The sequence below is a fragment of the Rhopilema esculentum genome, chromosome 13 (genome assembly GCF_057945365.1).
Source record: "Rhopilema esculentum isolate cy_ngs chromosome 13, ASM5794536v1, whole genome shotgun sequence".
NCBI classification, from domain to species: Eukaryota; Metazoa; Cnidaria; class Scyphozoa; order Rhizostomeae; family Rhizostomatidae; genus Rhopilema; species Rhopilema esculentum.
This window is the reverse complement of record NC_142827.1, coordinates 9,019,454-9,044,350: the sequence shown is the minus strand read 5'-3', so window position 1 is coordinate 9,044,350 and position 24,897 is coordinate 9,019,454. Positions and strand designations below refer to the sequence as shown.

The window sequence follows — 24,897 nt, the reverse complement described above, 5'->3', positions numbered from 1 at the left end:
CATTTTCAAAAGTTGCAATTCCAAAGCTACATTAAACAGTTCAAGTTGTCTATTCATGACATGGTTGAAAACAATGGAGAGCTACAATCATTGCCAAAAGTGCATGGAACACCCAGATATTTGCGTTGTGTTTTTATGTTTTTCAATTCTTTTCCCGAATACTCCTATTTCTGCACCCCTTTCCCCTTTAACAATGATAATTTGGAAAAATACTCATTATAGAAGTCGCGGGAAAAAGCGTACTTCTTTATATTCTACGTTGTTTTGTAGTAAACCAACATTGTTCAAAGAAGGGAAGGGGAACGTTTGAATTTGCCCTTTAAAACTTACGTCAGTGTACCAAGACTTTAGGCAGGCATTGTAAATACTTGTGAGTGTGGGCCTTGAGAGGTTCAAGCCACAGGGTAATAACAATTTGATAATCAATGAAGTTATGCGTGTTGTACGTGGAAAATGAACAAAATCACAATTTGATATCTACCATTAACCTAACAATTAAGCCTAACATTACCTAAAGAGTAGGAGTTTAATTCTATTGGTAGATGCCAAGAGGGGTCTCATTCATTTAAAATTATAGTCAATAGTCAAGGGGGGAAACAAGTTCATTTCATTTAAAATTATTCATGCATGGTAGCCTCGTTAGTCAGAGTGACTGTTTTCAGGGGGTCGAGCTAAACATTTACAAATTGAAAATCAACTGAAACAGATAATTATTAAAGGAAACTAATTACAATCCTAGACTATTTACAATAAATTTGCAAGCGACTTTCATGTTGTTCTTGAAAGAAGATAAAGAAGGAGTTTGCTTAGCTTTACCGCTAAGCTCATTCCAGGTCTTTCCACGAGCCCCGCGAACATTGCATCCCTTCTAAGGAATGGCATTGCGATGCACCCTTGACCGCCAGCGCCCAGTTATAAAACATTCTCCAGTGAAAGACGGCGAGACGACCATCATGCTAGTTGGCGATTACAAATTTTTAGCTTTAACCTTCCTTATCACTCATATCGGTAAAAAAATCCTTCAATTTGCCAGAAGCAAAGTTCATTGTTGAAATATTTATGGTCTTTTTCACGACTTTGGTAAACATTTTTGCAAAGGCCGAAGTTTTTCATTAAATTTATCATCATATCTCTACACAGTTAATTTTGTTTACCAAAAATCTATTTTATCAGCTAGAAATCTTCCTTTATCGCAGAACCTCTTTCAGAAAGAAAATGTATTTGCTTGAAAAGTTTATTACTACCACTTATGTTGCTGAATCTATTTTCTGTTCAAATTTATTCTTGTGTAGGCGTTTATCTTGAACGGGCTGTAACTTCATCCTTTGAGAAGTCGTGTAGCTTCATGCCCTACCCAAACACCCACTTTCATCTCAGGAACTGTAGCAGTCATACGGTTAGAAGGCCACGAAAGAAGTCTCTGTATTAAAAGAAAATTCAACCCCTAACTCTAATAATGTTTGTGGCCATGTTTTTGAACGATCTTGCGCGCCTTTTTATAAAAAGCCTTTGGTACCTCGAAGGATTTTTGTCAAAATGCTATCGACACATGTTTGAAGTGCATTACGTTTAAAATAAGAGATTGTCAAGATTTGAGAGAACTAGAACCAAGTTGTTGAGCCACATGTTGTTATTAGAAAATGGGAAGAAGCGCAAGGGGAAGTGACATTTATTCATACATATTGAGAATAAGAGTGTAAGGTGTAGTTATTGATAAAGAATTCTTAGCGACGTATTGGAAGTTGAGTAAAAGATTGATGCAATAGGACAACTGTTAATATTGTGTGTCTTTTTAGTATACGCGTTGGTTGTATTGCTTGATTCAAGTCACTTCATCACAATAGTGCGATACTTGTGAAGAGTATAACTTACACGCAGATAAACATGTAATGCGCTACAACGAAAATCCTGTATTATAAAACACTAAAGGAATTTTCTTTGATTTTTTTGTGATCGATGTTTCGTCTTACACACGCATTTGAATAAATCCTTCCTTTTTTAGCAACAATCTCGGCCAAAATTCGCGAGACTGCATTAAATATCTAATTCATTTCTCATTCAACATGACTCCCTTCCACTATCTATATCAATGCTGAGGTGACTGTTTGAGCTAAAATTGAATGCTGGGATATTTAGCTCTCATTCAACACCGACATTGATATAGGGGAGAGGGAATTTGATATGTTCCGATTTTTCTTGGGAACAACTTATAGCATGCCAAATTTTTAATACAGTGTCAAGAATATTTTGTTCGAAAGAGATTGTAGTATAGTTTTTGCATTTTTACTAATGATTGGTAAATATTCCACAGGAATGTGTCCGCTACACATGGCTGCATGGTCAGGGAAGGATAAGATAGTGAAAACCCTTTTGGAAAACAGGGCGCTAGTGAACCTGCCTTCATTCGGTGGAGAGACCCCTCTTCTTCTAGCGTCTCAACATGGTCATGGCGGTGTCGTGAGTATAATTCTTGAGTATGATTTGTATCGAAAATGGAACGAAATTGTTTTATTTACCAATTGATTTCGACGAAGTAGGCTTTGATAAACTGGAATTTGCTCTCTTAATTCCTTCAAACTCCATGTAGCTAATATGCTATTTTGGAAAATCGATTCCTCTTCCCCTGGTCAATGCTGGTTGAAGCTTTACTATATAACCACCTGGTTGCATTCATATAGCAAGCATTTTTTCTCCCGCTTATTCTTTTTGTTTTCCCTCTACTGCTTCTTATTCTCCCTTTCTTAAACTTTTATGTTTCTTCTTTTCTTCTTCCCCTTCTTCTTCTCCTTCCTCCTCCCTCTCTTTTTCGTCTTCTTCTTCCTTTTCTTCTTGTTGGCCTTCTTGCTGTTTGTTTTGATAACTAGTTATTGATGTAGTTATTCTTTTGCGAGTGTGTGTTCTAAGGTTGAAGTTGAGATTAATAAATCAATCAATCTTTTAGAGGCTGTTTGATATGATAAAAATTTCCATATGATCTAGTGTGGTATTTCAAGAAATTTGGCATGCTTGCAAGTCAGCACTAGACAATGATTTTTATGCAAGCTGTTGGTAAACTATCGCTGGATCAACTAATGACAGACCCATGCAAAGTTCTAGTTGATGAAAGTATTATATCTCAGGGTTTTCTGATTACATTGAAAATGCATTAATTCTAACATTGGTGTTAAGATTTGTTGGTCAGGACACTCACCCCAGTGCCTCTTCCTGTTCACAATGATTTTTTCAGGATATTTGATATATATCTCTCTAGGTTGAAGTTTTGATGAAACACAATGCAGATCCTTCTATAAGGAACAATAATTTAGAATCGCCGCTGGATTTGGCGTGTCAGTTTGGTCATACAGCAGTAAGTGTCATCTTGAAATCATTTTTCTAACTAAGATGCCTTAATTTAGCCACCTAAACTGACGCATGTATTAATCGCTGTCACCTCATTCTAGTTGCGGAACTAACAGGCAGCTTGTTGATTTGAAAATAAGAAATTTTTCTAAATGAACATATTAAGGAGTCTTTATTGGTATGTGGAAATTTGACAGCAGAAATGCACTGATTGATTTAAGATCACGTGAGTGACATATGCCAAGGCTTTAATGCACGGCTCTGAGTTGAGTCAATTGCTTTTATTTGACCACTGATATCTTACTGCAACTCTTGTAAAAGTTGATAACTAGTAGACAAAACTTTTTTCATGTCTATGTTTTCTTTCATCTCATAGATGATCAAGGTAAAAGTTAATAATTTCTTGTAGTTTTCCTCTTATTTGCAAGTTTTTATTTTTAAAATATCTCTACAGATTTGTGAGTGATTGATAGTCGATTGATTGAAAGGCAGGTCGATTTTAATCAATTAATTGACTGATCAGAACTCGTCACAGAAAAGTTGTTCGGTTTCGTTAGGTTGTTCGATGTTTACTGATGCGAGGGGAAATGGTGCAAATGCTACGAGAAAGACAAACTGATCCAAGATATAAACAGCCCCTGCATCTGGCTGGGAAGGGTGGACATGCTGATGTTGTTAGGTAAGTTGAATTCAGTTTTCCCCTTAAGTGATGTAAATCCAAGAAACGTTATGTTCCAATATCTTCCAGTTATGATGGACTTTAGCTATTGCCTAAAAACAGCCAGTAAAAACAGGTTATCTTTCCCTAAGCCATCATTCCAATAGACTTTCAAATTTTTCTTGGACTTTTCGTTTGTTGAAAAGGTCCCCGCTGATATTAGACCTTCCCCTCTTTATGCCCTGTCTGAATCGATACGATATCAGTAATGATCCTTAGGATTTAAGACAAAAATGGCATTAAAGAGCACAAAGAAGTCTTCTTTTAGACAGTCAATGAATTAGCAGTAGGATGACCTGGTAGCTTTTTCCTACAACTTTAATTCTTAATTAATTAAGTACCAAAAGAAGTTTATTTTGTAGTCACTGATCCCACTGATGCCCACATTTGTTGTGATATAAACCAAGATATCCCTCACTCCACCTTTCACTTCAGGGGGTACTTAGCAGGGGGTAGTAAAAAATTATCATGCTAGTCTTTCCTATTTTGTATAGTTCATGTAACTAGCTTCCATTTCGTTCAAGATTGCTGATAGAAAACGGAAGTGACGTCAACGAGCAAAGCCCCCAAGGAACCTGCTTGCATTTAGCGGCTTTGTACGGAAAGGTTGAAGTTGTGAAACTGTTGTTGGAGGTAAATTTTTATAGATGCAAGTGTGGTATGCACTATTTATGAACACTATGCATACACATAACAATATAATGTCTCAGCAAAACTGGAAAGAAAAGAACAAGAAAAAATGGTTTTCTGAAAAAATTAGAATTCTGAAGATTTGTGCAGATATTTTCGCTTGTATTGAGTCTAATATTCCTTTTAACGCAAAATGTCGGTAGTTAGAAGTCACTTACACTTCTTAATATACTGTTTCCTTGAATAAAATATTATGTTTTTTTCCTATTTTCATGCTATTATTATAAATCTTATTATTTGTACATTTAATGATTTATGAGTGCGGCAAAACTGTCCTAAAATTTTCAAAATAAGCTTTTTTCTTGTCCACAGTATTGATTTACTGAAGATTACCGCATAAAAAATAGAGTTAAAGGTTAATTAAGTTAAGCAAAAGGAAGTTTACAAGTAGATTTAAGCTCAAAGTTGAATACGGTTATCTTTCAAGTTTTCATGTTTTTCTCTGACGTTTTAAAATCTTAAATTAAACTTCTCAGTCAAGTTAGTGGAATAATCTTTTTAGGTTGGTGCCGATGTTCGCGCTATAAACAATAAAAATATGACGCCGTTAGATATGGTTAACCAGTATACGAAATCGAATGCTAGCATTGAGATCAAACAGTTATTGCGAGGTAACCTATCAGAACATTGTTTGCAATTGTTGTTGTTGCTGTTGAAAAATAACAATCCAATTCAACTGATGTATCCCGCAAACTTAATTCAATTCAATTTATTTCAACATCCAATTCAATTGTGAACCTTCTTTTTTGAATTTTCTTGATATAATAATTATATATATATATACGTATACTTGAGAATTTACAAAGAGGGACATTGGCTAAAACTGTGAACTAAAAAGGGATGGTTTAAGCATTTTGCAATCAATTATGCTCCCTTGTGTTAACTTGTTTTACACGATGTTTAAATATGAAGACCTTGTGGCAAAATTCACGACAGGATGGATGATTCAATGATTGGTTGAGACTCTACTGGCTCCCAGTTATAATTACATAGGTGATTTATTAGCATTCGCATACTAGAAAACTGTTCGCAATACCCCATAATTAAATGGTCTTTCCCATTAGCAAATAGATGTTGCAATTTTTTTTAAGCATAACTGGTTAAAGTGGTGCTAGCCTTAATTTCTTAGGCCGTTTATCCTCACTTTCCAAGTTGTTGTCTCCTTCGTAGAGGCTGCAGGAGAGCACGTTGTTTTTGCCACAGCTGTATCCAACCACATCAATGTTTATGATGAAACATCCTTATCGTTCAAGGCTGGAGACACAGTTATGGTACGTTACCTGCTTTTCAGCTTGTTAACCCTTTGAAAATCCTACTGTAGTCAGACCCGACCTCCTTTATTGTGAGAGGCCATTTGTTAACATGAAACAAGTCGAACTGATTTTTGCTTCATCCCAGGTTGAGTTCCGACTTTTCTTTCATATTGCTTTGTTTCTTGTGCAATCTTTCCATCGTGAAAATCCCAACCCAAGACGAGATCAACTCCTTTTCCCGATCATGGTTAAAACTCCCCTGTAAGGAGGACAGTTTTGCCCAAACAGGGGGTAATTGAGGACTCATAATCGATAGGCAATTCAGACAAATCTGGGACTGACTATCAAGAAAGCTGAAATTCGTCAAATTGAAACACTTTATAGGCCCCTCCTTTGTTAACTTCTATCACGTTAAGGGCCTCATAGCTCTCCTGCTGTTGATAAATTCAGGCATGCTCTGGGGCTTTTTTTCGAACGAGAATGATTTAAGTTCAGAAAAACGGAAATCATTTAGTAAAATTATATTATGGTGCCATATCTGTAGTTCGAAAATTTAATGTAAACAAATTTTTGCTAAATGTGGTTGTTTGTCAGTCATGAAATTCATTTCACTAAAAACTGTTGGATCCCCTTCTTTTAACATTCTTAATCAATGCCCATTATTTTCACCAATTGTTATAAAAACATCGCTTCTAACATACAAAGGTTTGGTAGATAGTTTTATAAAAGTACTGTGGCCCGAAAAGCGCAATTATTTTGTTATTTACAGTATTTGCTCGTTTATGTACACTTTTAAGTTGTTAAGCTGCTGCAGAATGGGCTTATCTTCAATGCCAGTTGCCTGCTGTTAAATGTCGTTGAAAAATAACACGCGGTTTCCTTTGACTTCCTAAATCGTGTTTTTGATGCGTAAACTGATCGATTTAGATTGATTAGAGCTCTGCATTATGAACAGGAATCGGTAGAAGCCACAGTTAATAGCCTTAAACACTGCCTTCTTACCAGCAGGAACGTGTCATGCAGATGCTAGCACACCAGCCCAGTTTTTTGTATTGCTCGCTTTCTGTTTCTGAAAATAGCTTCAAATGTTTCCAGCGCTAACATCTATTCTCAGCTATTCTTACTCTCATCAATTTGTTACATGAAAACTGTTGTATAAGAAACTGTTTGCTATTTTTCAACTCAGATACCATGCTTCATGTATTGATAAATCTAGGCAATGTATGCTCTTCTGCCTCATTAAATACGAGGAATTATGTTTATCTTTTTAGGCTCATCGCTTTTAATACTTACTTAAAAATGCAGCATGACATTTCAATAAAATTAGCTGCAGATTTTTAAGGCTAAAACAACTTTACTCAAAAAAGGTCGCACTCGATAATTTCCGCGGGATGCCGCGCACTTTGTTTTAGTCGTCGGGTGAACGGCTGACCCTTCTGTGACTTTTTACAATAGGCGAATCAAAAGCTATCTCTATTGCTGTAACTTGGCTAGTAGGAATCTATAGAAACTGTCGTTGTTGAAGCAAATTACTGGCTTTCTTTCTCCAGTGATTTAGTTTTGTTACGGTTTGAAAAAAGATAGAAGCGGGGACCCCACTTGACTTGTTTGCTTGAAACATATCATTGCAGTCAATGGCAACATTAGATGTCCATTTTAATGATGTTGATAAAATAATTGTGTAGTGGTTACATGGTTCTATTGTAGATGAATTCAATTTTTAAGTAGTGCATGTATTTAAGCCGTGACCAAAAATAAATGAATTGAAATTATCTTGTAAAAATAGCTTTTCACTTGATATGACTAAATCCAGCATAATGAAATTTTTTAATAATCGTATATCTCGCGAAACGTCAGGCAAAAGTTTACTTTAGTGTTTATGTGGGATTTACTTAGAGGTTTTGTCAACATTTTTTATTCTTTTGGTGGTTTGCCTTGTTCTCCTTTTTTGATTTCGTTATTTCTTACACCTCTAAGGATATTTTGATTTCTAAATATTTTTAAATTTTAGCAGCACCATTCATTGTTGTATCAGATTTTCGTTGTTGTGTCGTCGAGTTGGCTGAAAGGCAGCTTTTTGGCAGCTTTGCTTCCCTGTGCTCGGCACACTTACTACTCAAGACTTGCTACACAATTTCGCACAGTTGCTCTGCAAAAACCTCAATATCCACCTAAATCAGTTTCTAGAAACTGTGTCGGTAGGATTCACCCACGCCTTATTGTTCTGTTAATCTCTAGATTAAGTATCAGAAGTTTCTTCTTAGCACATTTGTTGTAACAGATTTTGTAATCCTTTTGTTGGCGATTTGCCTTTTCAAGGTTTTGAATAAGATCAATCTCTTGATTGCTGTTGATTCAAGAATATGTTTTCAATTTTGCAGGTTTTGGAACAAAATGAGGATGGTAGATGGAAAGGCAGTGTTAACGATGGAAAGGTAATTCACAAAGCATTTATCTCAGTTTCAAATGTAATAAATTCTATTTCGAGTTGTAGAAATGCTCCACAGTCGATTTCAGATAATGGGAAGGTACTAACGCCTTTCTTAACAGTAATTTGCGTTTGTTGTAAGTACCCCTTTATCATATCTAGATCTCTACTGTCTTTATGTTTCCATTAAGAAAGGTTTGTCAAAAGATAGCCGTGACTTGCCTCTCAATTACAGTGTTGTATCTGTGTAACACAAATCCTGTCGGGGAGTATGGGCCACGAACCTTAGAATGCCTATTCACCTAGATGCAAAGCCGTAGTTTTCTCGGCCATACATTTGACAAAACCGCGTATATTTGGACACTCACTATCTCGTTTTGCCAACGAGCAGTCAAATCAAACTATGCATGTGTACAATACAATTCTAGAATTGCGCAAACGAAATCCTAGTCTTAAAATCAGTAATAAGTAATTCAGTTATAACTGTGACAGTCTCTAATTAAATATTTAGTCATGTTTTTCATCAAATTCGTAATGTTAAAAGCTAATCAAAGGTCACTATGAATCTATTTCCTCCATTTTATAAATATATGATCTATGCAAAAGAGCGGTACCGATTACATGAGATTTGTATTCTGCTCAATAACTTTGAGTCCTCAAAAAAAGATGCCAACGACTGTTACCACGATACCTAAACAGGAATACGTTAAGTTCTCTTATAACAACACTACCCCCCCTCCCCCAAGGAGTGTACTGCTATGAAAAGAACAGGAGGGCTCTCACACAAAAGTTTTCTTTATACAACAGAAAAGGTGGAAGTTTGCTACTTTTCCATATTAACGAGCCCCTAGTTACTACATCCCTGCACTTTCCCTTGCCCTTATATCAATACCCGCTTGTTATTATTTAGTTTCCACAAAATGTGTTTTCAATTGGAGGTTTTCAATAGTTTGCATGAAATTTTTGATGTTTTACTTTGCTTCTTGTGTCAGGTATCTAATGAAACTTTGTATGGTTTTCAGAAAAGACATTGTTGTTTGAAGTCCTTCGAATGTTCATCATTTTGTTTCTGTCTTATTCCAGGCTGAAAGAACTGGCTATTTTCCGTCGAAGTCGGTTTCAATAATATCGAAAAAACGCGAAACCCAGTCTCTTGGATCCCTGTCGTCATCTTCTGATTCATCAGTAAACAGCGCGCTGTCAGGTATAATGGAGATTTTTTTGTTATTTTCCTATATCGTAACATTTCGGTAGCCAGACATATTTTTGGTAAGATGGTACAGTTAAATGTATTGATAGTCAGTTTTGGGTTACAATGTTTTGAAAATCTCTGTGGTCTGAGTATCTATCCGTTATACGGAGATTTGCTCGTTGTTTAGTAGTTTCCGGTGTTGAGAGAAGCCGGGTTATGAAAGGTGTTATTGAGAATCGTCCGTTAGGAGTTTGTTACTGAGAGGTGTCCGCTGTTGAAAGGTGTCCGATATTGAGAGATGTCCGGTATTAAGAGATGTTCGTCATTGACAGGTGTCCGTTAGCGAAGGCTCACTGTATTTTCCTTTGTTTATAATCGAAAAATATTTCATAAAAGTTAGGTCTTTTGGTGGTAAGGAACAATATTTTTATCTAATGACTCTGGATTACTTTAACTTTATTTCAGATTAATATGGTTTTATACATCAGGTTTCGTTTGTCAGATATTCTTTTAAACTCTTTACAAAAAGTGAAGTTTGATCAGCCTTCTCATATCATATCTATTGTTTGGAACAGAGTAATTTTGTTTCGTTTTTCGTTTTATGTTGCTAAAAGCTGGTTTGTTCCTGTGCTTAATTTTTCATCTTTTTATCATTAATCTATGCTCTGTTCGACCCTTCATTGATACTTAAATTTCTATTCGCGAGCGTTTTTGAATGACATATTCTATGATAATAGCGTTTGGCACGATTCTTATTAAACTTTTTTGCAGGAAAAGATGGCAATCAACCAATAAAAAGTCCTTCAAGAAGGATGACAGGTAAAACATTTCAGCTCAGCAAATTTAGTAATACGTGTTGATCTGCTGTGCCTGTCCACCATCTTAGCTTTTCTAAATTTATCAACGTAATTTATGCAGTCGCATCATGATTACCTACCAGGGGCACATATGTAGAGTGTTTGTGGTGAGGAACTACCTACATAGGTCTGTAATGAGTTTTTGTATTCAGTTGCGGAACGCCACCGACAGTGATAACAGTTCATTTAGAACTGCTGCAGTTTAAGTTACACTTCAAATACCACTCTGTTATAAGTTTTAGTTGTTTTTTAAAAGATTTTTCATAGAAATGTCTTTATCAACATCGTTTGCAACGATCTTCAAAAGCTGCTTATATCACGCAAAAATATTCATTTGGAAGATAATATGGTGAATGTGTTTGTCTGCTAGGATATCAGACAATTTCAAAGTTGTTTCATGGCTAATATTAAAGGAAAATCATTCCAGCAATTAAAGATACGGAGTCAAGTTAGATAGAGCTTGTATTTGCTAGAATTGCTGACCAACAGCGTAGCCGAAAGCTTATAATTTGACAGGTCAAACAATACAGGAAATTCTTATTTATAGAATACTACAGAGCCGAGAAATTGAACTCAGAGCCGAGATTAGACTCGATTAATAAATGTAACCGTATTCAAAGTAGAGGTGTCATAACTGGCAGTAAGAAAAACATTTTGAGCCTCATTTACAATGGTCAGACCATGTTCTATCCATTTTTTCCAAAATGTCATATTTTGGGCCTAATGTGCGCTCGCAAGAAAGGCTGTCAGACTGCTGCGGGTACCAATCGAAGCGTTCAAGCCATTGTACCTAATGACCATAATCCCCCTTACTTCTGGCTTGATTTTCCTTCTGACGTAAATCTCTATATGACGATTTCTACAACACTTTCCAACCCTCTCTCTTTACAGTCATCTTTCAATTGTATTTGACTCTAATTTCCTTTTTTTCTAGAATCTAATAAACCCGTAGGCGTTGTTCCAGTTGGAACATATGAGGTTCTCACCCTAGCACCAAGTAAGGATGCCAAATGTTATCATGAGACCCGCAGTTAGAAACTGTATATACCAAATCAGCTTAACATGCCCAATTTTGCACAATCGGAACAATTATACATGTGTTTGTAAGACCAAATGTAAAGGCACAATCAGACATGTTATTCACTGATGATTAGCTTTATTGGTGCGGGATTGCTCAGTGGTCAGGGTATCGTACTACAGATCCAACGGTCTTTTGCTCGAGTCCCTTACACGACCAAACTTCCACTTCAAGTAAGGAGAGCGCCAGCCCTCTGTAATTCCAGGCGTAGGAATCATGAGGTGTGGTCACATCGAGAGAAAGCACCAGGACACCGCTCGATATGCAAAGCTTGTCAGTGTCCTAGAGACTACCTTTGAATGCTAGATAGAAACATTACACAAATATTTCTATGGTGTCATAAATTTAAGCAAATTTAAGGGAATAGGTTTTTTGAAAAAATGTAAGGAGGTTTTTGAATAAACATTCAAAATTATTTTCATGTTTCTGATTTTACATTCAATTTGTCACTTGCAAACTATTTTTACTTTCACAGCCTTAAGCCCGGACAGTAAGAAACCGCCAAACATTCCGCGCCTTAATAGTTTCAAAAAAGACTCTAAAACAGCATCAGCGCAGAGACAGAAGATTCAGGCTCGTGAGGAATTTTCCGCGTCCGGTTCGTTATCAAATCGATCCAGCTCTGCTGATACTTCAAATGATTCTGGGATTCACAGCCGTTTGTCTGGTACGATAGTGGAAGCAACATATGATGCAGTTCCAGGTCATCCAAGACTTTCCATGGAGGCAAATGTTTATGACGCTGTTCCGCAACCAGCTCTCAAGTCACCAAGGATATTCCCTACTCAGCCACCTTTTGAGGTATGCTTGTGCTAGACACAGTGAATTGGTGCTGAGTCTTTTTATGTTACTGTATTCAGTGCTGTGTTAAGCATGGTCCTAACTGACCATTTTTAGGCCTTTATTTCAAACAGCGTTCAAAACTGCCCGTAAAGTCGCATGTTAGCCCTATATCTCACACACCATTCAATTATTCCCTATAATTTCGCGTATCTAATAAGATAACTACCTCGAGGCTGGGAGAAATTGAGTCGTGCAATGACCTGAGATTTTCGTTATCTTGAAAATTAGAAGATTAAGGTAAAATATTATGGTTCTTCTCGTGTTGAGCTGGAAATATGAAGGGTGTAAGCAAATATTTCTGAATTTTATAATTCTCTGATCAAGTAGAGATGTGAATCAGGAATAAAACATTTTTGATGAAAATTCTTTAAAATTTGTAATATTCCTATGCCAGGTTTTATTTCTCGCGTTCCACAATACTTCCTTCTTTTTGGAAGCTGTAGTTGCCTTTTACATGAAAAAGTTTTATAAAAAAACAATTTTCACACCGGACAAAAGAGATTGTATATTGCATGTTGGGGAAAGTACAGTTGGATTCCGTTAAATCCGACCTGCATGGAAGAAAAGAAAAGGATCTGACTAAGCGAATGACCAACTTACCCGGGGTACAACCTTTGAATTGGATAGAGTAGAAATATCCAATTGGAATTGAAAAGCAGTCTGACACAATGTGAGTCTGGGTTATCCAGCTGTACATATATATTTTTCACTGATGCATACCAAGGTTTTTTCATCATCTTACATTTATCATCTAGCAGCAACACGAGCCGACAGATCAAGATAAACAGCGGATGACGAACTACCCTGGAACTAATTACGCTGAGATAGCGTTCAAAAACGGGGGCAGCCCAGGTCCCGATAGCATGGCTCAAAAGACCAAGCCGAATTATGCAGATGTTTATATAGCTGATCAGCGTTCAAATGAGTTTGGACAAAATGGGCCCCGTATTCATTCGGAGGCCAGGAACATACCGGGAACAAGTACGGGCAATAGGCATCTGGAGTGTGCCGGAGAAAAGGAGAAGATGGATTTGAATGAAGAACTTCTATCTAGGTAAGTTATGTTGTTGATAAGTTCAAACACAGGACTTTCAAAACAATTAAAGGCGTATTGATTTTAAAATTATTTTGGTTTAGCCTTCGGTTGTGCCAAAAAAAAAATGGAAAAACAGACACAATTACAGAACAAAGAGCCGAGAATTGTAACAACTTTTTCAAAATTTAACTAACCAACTCTGAATACTGCGAGCACAAGTGAAAAATCATTGACTGGTCTCGTCTTCTAGGCCATTGATTAAGTGGAATAGGTAAAAAGCTAGTTTTTGTATTGGATAGATTTTTAGCGGGGCGCACACTGTTCCTGTTTTGGGCTTTTTGAGAAAGTGGTAATAAAAATTGAAACATATATGAATGAAAACGACTTTATTCTAAGTTAAGTTCTTTTACGACGTTGACATCATTTAGGATGGGTAGAACTCCGGAGGAGAAAGCCTCTCTCCGATCGACAAGCATGGCATTTGGGTACGAAGATATGCAAGGACATTCAATGGAGGAACCATTCCCTTCGCCACCGCCGCCCTTGCCACTTAAGAATCAGGCATCAGCAGAAATTCCGCCCTCGCCGCCGAAGAAGATTGAAAGTCGCATTATTCATCACCGCCAGGATAATTACGAGAACGTGCAACCAAGGCAGTTTGTGCCTGTTCATGTACAAAATCCATTTGATTTTGCAACGAAAGACCAGTTGCAAGAAATGCCAAATCTGCAATCGGAACCTTATGTTGATTATGAAAATTACATGCCGCCGACAGCGACCATGCCCGCCAACTCTCCTAGCAATTATGAAAATTTCTTCCCCTCAAGCCAAGAAGCGCAGAAGCCCAGATCCGCAACTGTTGCTGCAAAGTCAGATTGGTCGACGACAAGACCAGTGCCATGTGAGTATTGAGATTTCAGAAGCACAGTAACAGGAAGTTTGAACTTGCTGTTTGGATGTAATAAAGATGATCTTATATTTTGATGTTAGGTTAATTCATACGGTAAAGCTTGCATATCTTTGTAGGCTTTTGAAGAATGCTTGCGTCAAATGCTTGCATCGAATGCTTGCGTCAAATGCTTGCGTTGAATGCTACGTCGAATGATTGCATCAAATTCTCATTGCAACTTGGAACGCCAATTTTTAATTTCAAGTGTTCATTGTTTTGCAGTCAGTGCAAGACCACTGTCATTTTCAAGTTAAGAACAAACACGAATAAACAATGAAAATTATTATTGCAATTATTTCGCATGTTTGTTTGCTGAAATAGTTTTGCTAAAAGGCTAAAAAACTATTTACTCTAACTTGTATTGGTCTTTTGATTAGCTCAGTATATTTATTTTTCATTCATTGAATGAATCGACGTTTCTTCCAGTTAATTCTATTGTTTCGGCCTATTTCGGATGCATGCACTTATGAGGAAGAACGCATTTAACGTACCGGCTATTTCCATCTTATCGACTAGTCTCATCAAGTTTAATTTGATTCTAGTAATGCTTACAGTGTGTGTTTTTGTTATTTCCATAACAAAGTTTTTATTTAGCAGTTTAAGCCTCCAGAAGATGATTTCAATCATTTTGTTATCATAACCTCTCAATTTAGGTTTTGTCAACCACGAAATGGTTGTCCAGCTAAGTACACTACAGTGTTTGGAATTGTCTGTTACTTTAATTCAAATTTATAAGATTCAGATAACATAACTATTCAGACCATTCGAATATATCGCTATTTCATCTGATGTTGTTACCGTATTTATTTTCTAGTGCCACCCAAAATGAATCGAAAGAGCTGCCAGGAACCCTTCAGCCCAATCGCACCAACTGGTATGTTATCTTGTTTTGATTAAATTTATAATATTTTTATAGCTATTTGGAGTTTTGAAAAATATCAGTAACTGAATGAGGGACATTTTGTCTCGTAGATTCGTTTATTCCATGCTACTTTTTTGCTGTTTCCTGGGCACATATTTTCAATTTGCCCAAAATTTGATCACCGTTTCAAGTGATTGCTAAATTTTTCCTAAGATTTATTTCATATTGCCACCAACAATGCCTGCCAAATTTGAATATTTATGCTGCATTCCCTCTCCCCCATTGAACAATGTTGTTTTATGCAGTGTTAATAGGTTCGGATTTGTCGAATGGACTCATTTCAGGTAACAATTATATCTGACTCCACAACCAATATTGTTTTTGAGGGAAGGGGGTAAGATGTATGAATTTTTACTGGGAACAGCTATTTTTTCAAGGCAACACTTAAACAGTTGGGCGCTCCAAGGAATTTTGGCCGGGATTGAACGTAGAATCAGGTATTGTTAGATATTTTGGTCTTTTTTAGATTCCGTGAAAACTCCGTTCCTATGCCAGCTGAATATGGACGAAAAGACACAGGTAATTTCATGTTTATGAAAATCTTTAATATACTGTTCAGTATCATTAAAATGATTGTTAGAAAGTAAAATCTTTGGTTCAGGAAGGAATCAGACTCAAGCATTGGAGCTTTTTAGAGCAGTCACAACAAGCAAACCCTCTAAGATAATTTCGGTATATTCTGGAATTCTAATGATGATGAATGAATAATATACCGAAACTGAACATTGATTTTAGCAAATGGTTAATTAAATATTATATAATTAATTTCGAGCTTTGCTAATCTCAACCCAGATTACAGCCTCCATTTTGAACAAATTTTGTACGTGTTTCTGTTAATCAAGTGTTCAAAGATAGATTTCCAGCATGAAGTCCTTGTAATTATCTTTTTCCGATGATTATTCTAAACGTATTTTTGAGATATGCTTTTGATAAAGTAATATACTGATAAAGTATTTTTCTTAGAGATAATAGAAATGTTGAATCACTGTTCTTAAAGTTCATGTTACTCGTTTTCTTGTGTTTTTTTATTCTTCAAGTCTCTAGCCATGCATCTCGAATTTGATTTCTATTTTTTTATACTTTAGGACGAGAAGGAGTTATTGTCGTGGCTTATTGATCTAAAGTTGCCTCAGTATTTTCAGAATTTTCACTCAGAGGGGTATGACATGATCAGCGTACGGGGGGTCACGCCAGAGGTATGTTTGTTAGAAATTTATGCCGCTTTAAACTGCCTTGAACCTCATTCAAGTGAAGCAGGATTGTAGGCCAGATGCGAATAGAGCAATTGATTGCTTAGGGTGATTCTGATGATGAATACGAAACAACGATGCACCGTGCAGTCCTAGTAGTTTCGGCCTATGGCCGAGGCCCTTTAGACTTTTTTTTCTTGCTACAAATGTGGTAGAGCAATTTGAATTAGGTTACAAGCTAAGGGAGACTTTGTCTTTCAAACGATAGCGTTTAATTTGATCTCAGCTTCGTGTAAACCTTAATTCCTCTTACAATCTTAAGCCCGCGCACACGGCAGACTTTTGTCTTTGAAAGACGAAGATTTATCGTGAGCATTCCAAAGACAGAAATCTGCCGTATGCGCTTGTCAAAGACGAAGATTTTTGTCTTTCAAAGACATTCTTCGAAGTGAAACATGTTTAATTTTCGAAGACGGTCTTTGAAAGACAAAGACAAAAGTTTGCCGTGTGCGGATCCAAAAGACAAAAATCTATCGAAGACAGATTGAGTGGCCAATAAGCGACTAAGTTTTGATCACATGAAAATGTTCTCTTGAAACTTCCCGCCAAGCAATTTCCTGTCTGTGCTTCAAAGACGAAAATCTGTCATGCGCGCAATCTATGATTCGTGCGGCTTATTTGGCTTATTTGAAGACAAAAATATTCGCCTTTCAAGTCTGCCGTGTGCGGTGGGCTTTAGTCACCACGATTCATACCCATCTAGCTCCATCTTGATCAGCAATTAAATCCTACTTCATAAGGGGGGGGGGGGGTCGAGGTTTTTTGTGCTTCTTTATTAGATGTGTCACCTTTGTATATTAATTACTACGTATTTGTTACCTGTATCGCCATTGCACATAAGCAATAAACAAAGTATGTACATCGTTTTCTTGCAGTAACTTGCTGAAGCACATAAAGCAAGGGATAGACTAGCTGCTTAGCTTTTGTTATACTTTGCAATTACAGCTATATTTTTGATGGTTTTTTATTTTTGGTCAAAGGATTTAACAACGATTGGCATTACAAAAGCTGGTCATCGGAAGAAACTGCTTTCGGAGATCACAAAGCTCGGGCCTTCTCCAAGATTACCAACTCATAAACCGGTATGTGTTTACGAAAACGCCTAGTCATATCCATTTTGGCTGAAACAACACTTAATGGCTTATCTTAAACGTGACAGTGATAAAACAGTTGTATTTCAGTGCTTCTCTAGTCCTTGCTTGTTCTTTAATTTATCAGCATTTTCTCCTTTCTTTACTCTTCGTGCTCTTTGCAGTGCCCTTGCTCTAACAAAATCACTCTGTGTTGTGAATTTACAAGTGAGGGATATAGATACAAAATTAAGCACGCTTTGGAGATCACGTTTCGTTTTTGCCGTATTTCAGCATGTAAATGTAGAATATCCGCTCTTTCCCATTGAGGTCTAAGTTAATACCATAATTTTTACCTATCTAGCCTCTTTTAGCTTATTTTCGATTCATATGATGTATTAACAAGAGGTTATTAATTTTTTCAAGGGTTCCCTCGGTAGCATTGAGAGCTGCAACATTGACGAAAAAATAATGTATTTCAATTCATTCAACGCAAGTTTTCGAGATGTAGAATACGGTTTCACAACAAAAACCTTTCAGTTCGATGGATTATGTTTATATCCTAAATCCCCCTGCCTTGTTTTGATTTTGCTGCATTTATATATCATATTCATTTAATCCACAGGCTGAGGTAGGACAGTGGCTCACACTTCTAGACTTGGCTGCCTACGAGAGCAATTTCATTGAGGGCGGTTTTGACGAAATGGATTTCATAAAAGATTTGGATTTATCCGATTTGGAAATGATAGAAATTAAGAAAAAAGGTCATCAAAAGAAGCTCTTGCTCGCTGTTCAAAAGTTATCGGATGTTGAGCTGACAGCTGAACTTGATGCCGTCGTTGCAGGTAAGAAAACCGTAATCCAAAACTGTCATTTCTTTAAGCTACCTACATTTAAGCATATAAAAGTGAACATAGTTATAAATAGATAAATTTCCTAAAGTAAATCTCAAGTTCGAGATATAGAATACGATTCATTTATTTTAATAATTATTTATTAATAATAATTAATAATAATAATAATAATAATAATTTAGATAATTTTGATGATTCATCAAATCAGCAAAGGTCAATCCGTGGCAGATTCCTGCAGCTGATGACGGGCAATGATATAAAATGAGAAAAGCCGGCGATTCCGAGTAATGAAACTGCCCGAAAAGCCCCCGGTAATCGAGAACTAACTAAGACCGGTCCGGCTATCAATTGCTTATTGAAAATCAGCAAAGATCAATCCGTGGCATATTGGTGCACTTAAGCAAATTTATTGCATGTTACTGTCATAAGGAAATTGCGTCTTTTGTCCATGCAGAATCCAGCCTGCAGTAGAACTGTTAAGAATAGTCTGTGTCTTTATGCACTTAATTGTCACTTAATCTCCTAGATAGAATATCTCGGTGACAACCAAAACACCAATCTTCATTTAAGACGTTTAAGATTTGAAAATGGTTTTCTAAATAGCAAACATTTTACGTTTACATTTTTCAAAGCCATTTTCAAATTTTATACCGCAAAAAAAGTTGAACATTGTGCTTCTAAATGTTTTGAATAAGATTCATCAACTAAAACGTCGGTTTTTGTATTTTCGATCAGCTAAAACATTTTCGTAGTTGAAGATCAAGTTAATCTGGAAGGGGGCAAAGACACTAGCCTGATTTTTTTCTAAGAACTGCTTATCTACATATATTTTTTCTCCAATTTCTTATAGACTTGATCTGCTTGTTAATGGATGAGAGTTTACTGTAACCCTCTGCAAAACTCGTTTTAGCATCTTTGGGGCTAACATATCTGAAATGTAGAAACAAAAAAATGAAAGTGTAAAAATTTATTAAGCGGACGGCTGAATATTTTCATAGACATTGCACTCTTCAAATTGCTAATAGGAAGAATGTAGTGTAGCGCTGTATTGTTTGTAGGCATTGCCCGTTTATGTTATGAGCAAGTGCTGAATCAGTTAATTCTGTTTGCTTGCAGTTTCAAAGAGTGACTCGCCAGTTTCGAAAGCTCAAGCTCCGAGAAAACCTGCCAAACGTCTGGATGAAAGAGCAGAACCTCCTTCTCTACAAGGCATCACCCCGCCTAACCTGAAGCCTTTGAAGCCCATCGCAACGGCGAATCATACATTAACCCCACCAGCTGAGGAAATCGAAGAGTCTACTAGAGAATTTAGTTTCCCGGCTCCACCCCCAGCCAATGAATTAGAAAGTGCCTTCTTACTAAATCGAGATAATTTACCGCCTCCCTCGGGGAAAGAGTCCTCGAATCCCGCTGGAGAGCCAAATGTCCCCACTCCCCCAAAAGCCCCAGTAAGAGCTCAGACGCAGAAAGTAAACCAGAGTGCAAACCAAGAAGCACCACGCCCCCGGTTACGAACTTCGTCACAACCAGTTGCTCCAAAGCCGAAACCGAAACCGAGGCCAGCTCAAAATGTCGGTCAGGTTCGAACTGCTTCCGAATATCATGCCAACGAGGCACCAGCTGTCATTAAGCCAACGACGCCACAAAAGCCAAATCTAAAAGCAGCAAGTGAAGATTCTGAATCGGCGGTGACTGCCTCGCGCTCTAGAGGTGACACCTTTCTCTTTCACTATGTCTTTACTGTGACGAATGTATCATTCACCATAACGTGTTTTAGTGCTAATGCATTAACGTACTTCTTAGATGCTGATCCAAACCCTAACCCTTATACATGGTTTCGTATGAGTGACCACATGCTGAGAAGTACGTTACCGTATTAAAGCCTAAACTGTGATTTTTTTGTCGTAACATGAAAAGCACATCCCTTGATTAAGATTTTGAATACTTCTGGACTTGCAGAAGTTTAATCATTGCCGTTAATTTTAAATTGTTAACAATGTCGATGGGTTTGAACACTGGTAGCAAGCGAAATGAACTGAACTAATATTTTATCTTCAAGTAGAAGACGGTGTACTTTTTAGTTTTTTGTGGTTTAGCTTATACTTATTTACACCTTGGCAAAAAATAGCAAATACAGGAAAAACCAAGATACATTGCATGTAGCATTCTGGAAAGACTGCCAACATGACTAGGAAAAAAATTTATCAAAAAAAAGTCAGCCACACCACAAAAACAAGTTTTTGGAAGATTTACAAACACGTTTGAGTTATTTGATGGCGCTGAAAGTTCGAATTTACAAAGTTACCTCGTTTTTTATTTACAAAGTTTGAATTGTTCTTTACTTATCTTCGTTTTGATTTAGATTTCTGGCTACAGAATCAACAGCAACCACAGCCACCTTCACAAGCCGCTGTTACTCCAACTCGAACAAAGTCAATATCTGGGATAAAGCCATTGCCAGCACAGCGGCCTAATACAATGCCGGACGCAGAGTCTCCAGCTAAAACACCGCCCGAACCCCTTACTCGCAAACCATCCCTTAAAAAGGTCCCACCGCCGACACCTCCTAGAAGAGACAGCATGTCTAGTAAGAAACCCGAGGCAGCACACGACTCTTCACAGAATGGCAATGAAGGCACATTGGCCGAAAGGTCGAGAACTTTTTCAGGTAGGTCAGACTGTTTGAATTGGTCAGAATGTTTGTGCAGCTCAGACTTTATTTCAAAAGAAAGAACTCCTGAGAACATTGCCTTGCAATTCCTCCGAACAATTCTTCTTCTAAATTCCCCGTACAATTTGAAGCAAGGAAATACAGAGCCAGAGTATTACTTGCGCCTCTTGTGTCACAATACAGGCTGCTTTGTCACTGATATCGCCGTCTGTGGTGAAAGACTATAAACTTTTTCAATTTCATTCACTGATACCCTGAAATAATGGTGAAATACCCTGAAATTTTAGTATTTACGTCTGAGATAAAGGCAGTAGTTCCCCCCTTTCTCTCAATGTAGATATGTAATCACCACCTTAGATATAGGCAGATATATATCCTACCTGCATTTGGTAGGCATCAATCCTGGTAGTTATTCCTTTGCAAAAAAATATCCCTAACTTAAGAATGTCATTTTCCTGCTGCAGTGTAACATTGGGGGTTGTAGACAGGCAAACTGTTTAGTTGACATCTCATGTACCAGTTACTGCTGGCTTAAGCTCCACTACCAGCTTACAGTGCCACTAATCGTCTGTGATGCTCCACAAGTGGCTCTGAAATCTTGTAACATTTCAACTACAAAAGGAGCATGTGCTTGGTCTGGCTACTAAGTAGAACCAAAAATGGCTCTCACATATTTAACACCTCGACAAAGGTCATTGAAGACATAAGGAACTAAATCGCCATGCTCAAACATCTTCTTTTTTATATTATTTTCTTAGGAAAGTTTTCAAATTTCGAAGACATTTTTGGAAGAAAGTATAAACGCTTTTCTGGGCTCTGCTATTGGGTTTTCAAACAACGCAACAAACATTTGGGTTAGGAAAAGTTGCGTGGTTTTAGGCCACATAGAAGCTTCTTTAACTATTTGTTCCATTTTAAATTGTTGCCCAGTTATTTTTCACAGATGAAGTGTGATTTGCTCTTCCCAATACAGATTTTCATTCACCTTAGGGTAGTTTATTCACCCGTATTCTGAAAAGTGATACGCCAACACATTTGTTTTGGTGAAAATGAATCAAAACATACAATTAGTAAATAGTTTTATATTTGTTATAAGGACTTCGAACTTCAATTTGTATCAAAATGAATATTCAATTTAAACTTGTGAAATATTCAATTTATTTTAATGCTACAAAGACTCAAGTTAAGCGGGATAGAATATAAACGGTCATTTGACACCAAAATTTCTAAGATGATATTAAGGGAAGAGTTGGTCACTGAAGATTCGCCCTTCTTTGCTTGTACTCAGTTAGAATGGCGGGTTCTTCAAAATGCGTCTGTGTATGCTCAATCATGTGTTTCTCGCTGAAATGAATTGGTGTGGGACAATACTCGTTGCAAGTCTTGCATAAAACAACGCTCTTTTCTGGATCAAGGCCTCTTTTTCTGAATTTCATCTGAAGCACTCGAGATCCGCAGTTGTAAATCCGTGTATTTGATACCACGATCTTGGTCAGATTGCGGGCAATTTTTGCGATCCAAATGCATGTTGGATAAGCCATTGTTCTCGTCATAGATACATCAAGATACTCCAGTGACTGGCATCTCAGAACGACATGTTGAAGCCCAAGGTCGGTGATACTATCGCATCCACGTAATGACAGTCTTCGGAGATTTATCATCTTCTGTGAAATAACCATCAGGCCTTTATCGTCCAAATGTTTCGAGTTCGGTAGAAACAGCCCTTCTATGTTCTTCAGGAATTTAGCAATCACACGGATCGTGTGGATATTTATAAAGCACGCGTTGATAACCCATAACTCTTTCAACAGCAACAATTTCTTCGAGACTGACACGATCATCCTTTTGCTTAGCTGCTGTTCACCAAGTTTTAGTATCCTGATATTTTCGCATTTATCGATTACATCTTCAACATCACGAGAATCTGCAAGTGTCCCATGCAGTGCAAGAAGCCTTATGTCTTTTGTTGTTCGTCTACCGAGCTTTCTCATGTACAGATACAGGTTCTTTCCTCTCAATCTTCTCTCGCCAGTTAGATCAATCTCTCTAATTCGGTACGGGTCCCCTTTGCAAGATGTGTAAACTGCCTTGCTGATTCGCGATAAATTGCATCGGTCGATAATGTTCAAGTACTTGATGATACCCTCTCTAACTTCGAAGATCAATAGCACTATTTCCAGTTGAGAGAATTCTTTGCGACGTTTGACTGAAAAACAAGTTATTCATAAGCATAATGCATGCAATACATCTGTTTTAAAAGAACACCGAGGCATGATTTGCACAATAAATAAGAACATCGTAAAGGCGTAATATGCATTTTAGTATATTTATCGTAAGGGCGTGCCCATCCTGAGATGAAAAAATTAGGAGAAAATAAGGTCTTCTTGAAAATTCTCTCTCATGTTCGAAAGCAGAGCAGATTTTATTAGCTAATCAACCATGCAACTAAAAGTGTCTTGCCAAATCTTTGTTTAGTGGTTTAGATGTAGAAAACAAGAACTGGATTAAGAGCACTCGAGTCTCAATCGTCGACAAAATGCCTCGGCAAAAATTACCTTGTTCTTATAAAATGTTCTTGTGATTAAAGAGTGCACAGCAGCAATTGCAGTGCATCATATTTTCTCTTGTCAGTTTATGCCACAATGCTATCCCAATGGAAGGATTATTTACCCCAAAAAAATTTCCCTGTAAATGACAATCTATTTATCGTATAGATATACAAAATATCTGATAAGCTACTGGGTTTAGACAGTAAGAAAAGTGAAGTAATTGTTTTATTTTATTTACTATTCATCAATCTATTTTTACTAAGAACTTACTATTTTTATAAAGTTTGGGGAAGAGGAAAAACATCTCGACACAGTGTGTCTAGGCTTGGAATTTACTAGAATTTTCGAATTTACTAGAATGCTGCCTATCGTCTACGATTTGTTTGCTAGATCTTCTTGTCTCGTTTAAAGGACTCAAATTAAAGAAGATGTTTTATTTTGGCAAATTTCTGCTAATAAATTTCAAATAACTGTCCTCGTTCTCAGACTTATTTTTATTAGAGTTATTATGTTCTCAGAACTATTATTTTCCTGGTTTATTTCACATTTACCTATCTGTTGTCTGAATGATAAACCGAAGGCGCTCTAATTAACTGCCTATTTGTTGTTATATTTCAAAAATCTATCAATTTATTATGCACTTACATTTTCGTCTCATCATTTCCATGAGCCTTCCTCTCCGGCTTGTAACATCATCATCTGCCCAGGCCACTCTCCTGCTGTGCTTTGTGCTTCCACTGCCCATCTTTAAGCATCTAACCACTTGCCACCGCTCCAACAATCTCTTTATAGTTTGTTCTCAATGCTATTTCGCATTTTATATAAGTAGATTCCTTCAATGAAACGTCACAATTGATTATGTTGCATCTCTTGGTTTCAGGCCCCCTAGATGAGAAAATCCGCGAAACCTTCAGAGGAAAGGCGACAAAGCACACCCCGGTCAATGGTATGTTTTGAATTGCTTTGCAAATCATCTTCGACTCAACACTCGCTAACTGTGATTCTCAACTGACTTTTCAGAATTTCTTCTTGTTATTCGATTCATATACTGATTGACAGTTTCATTTCATCTCGACCAGTTAGATTAGTTACTTGTTCCCTGATAATTAGCCTTTGGTAGAGTAAGAGTAATCCCATATTTATTTTTCAAATTTCACTGTCCTCAAATACATATCTGAACTTGTTTTCTATGCTTACC

The 24,897-nt window shown here is 37.0% G+C and overlaps 2 protein-coding genes across 4 annotated transcripts in view; one reads left to right on the top strand and one right to left on the bottom strand.

Annotated features, from left to right (window-relative positions):
* Positions 1 to 24,897, top strand: part of LOC135692044 (uncharacterized) — a 34,115-nt gene that overhangs the window by 6,907 nt on the left and 2,311 nt on the right. For 2 of the 3 annotated variants that reach the window (XM_065210062.2, XM_065210061.2), the window contains exons 5-25: positions 2,312 to 2,457; positions 3,251 to 3,346; positions 3,897 to 4,018; positions 4,582 to 4,690; positions 5,250 to 5,358; positions 5,918 to 6,018; positions 8,382 to 8,435; positions 9,512 to 9,632; positions 10,392 to 10,439; positions 11,412 to 11,474; positions 12,031 to 12,356; positions 13,154 to 13,452; positions 13,863 to 14,335; positions 15,198 to 15,257; positions 15,772 to 15,824; positions 16,391 to 16,501; positions 17,536 to 17,637; positions 18,251 to 18,470; positions 19,596 to 20,189; positions 20,842 to 21,147; positions 24,580 to 24,645. In XM_065210062.2, the coding sequence (XP_065066134.2) occupies positions 2,312 to 2,457; positions 3,251 to 3,346; positions 3,897 to 4,018; positions 4,582 to 4,690; positions 5,250 to 5,358; positions 5,918 to 6,018; positions 8,382 to 8,435; positions 9,512 to 9,632; positions 10,392 to 10,439; positions 11,412 to 11,474; positions 12,031 to 12,356; positions 13,154 to 13,452; positions 13,863 to 14,335; positions 15,198 to 15,257; positions 15,772 to 15,824; positions 16,391 to 16,501; positions 17,536 to 17,637; positions 18,251 to 18,470; positions 19,596 to 20,189; positions 20,842 to 21,147; positions 24,580 to 24,645 (3,579 nt within the window). The remainder of the gene's footprint in view (positions 1 to 2,311; positions 2,458 to 3,250; positions 3,347 to 3,896; positions 4,019 to 4,581; positions 4,691 to 5,249; positions 5,359 to 5,917; positions 6,019 to 8,381; positions 8,436 to 9,511; positions 9,633 to 10,391; positions 10,440 to 11,411; positions 11,475 to 12,030; positions 12,357 to 13,153; positions 13,453 to 13,862; positions 14,336 to 15,197; positions 15,258 to 15,771; positions 15,825 to 16,390; positions 16,502 to 17,535; positions 17,638 to 18,250; positions 18,471 to 19,595; positions 20,190 to 20,841; positions 21,148 to 24,579; positions 24,646 to 24,897) is intronic. The other variant, XM_065210063.2, reaches the window with a different exon arrangement.
* On the bottom strand, positions 22,404 to 24,606 carry LOC135691939 (uncharacterized). Its single transcript, XM_065209947.2, has 2 exons — positions 24,345 to 24,606; positions 22,404 to 23,356 (listed from the first exon to the last, which is right to left on the bottom strand). The coding sequence occupies exons 1-2, from the start codon at positions 24,442 to 24,444 to the stop codon at positions 22,404 to 22,406; spliced, it is 1,053 nt and encodes a 350-aa protein (XP_065066019.1). The 5' UTR covers positions 24,445 to 24,606.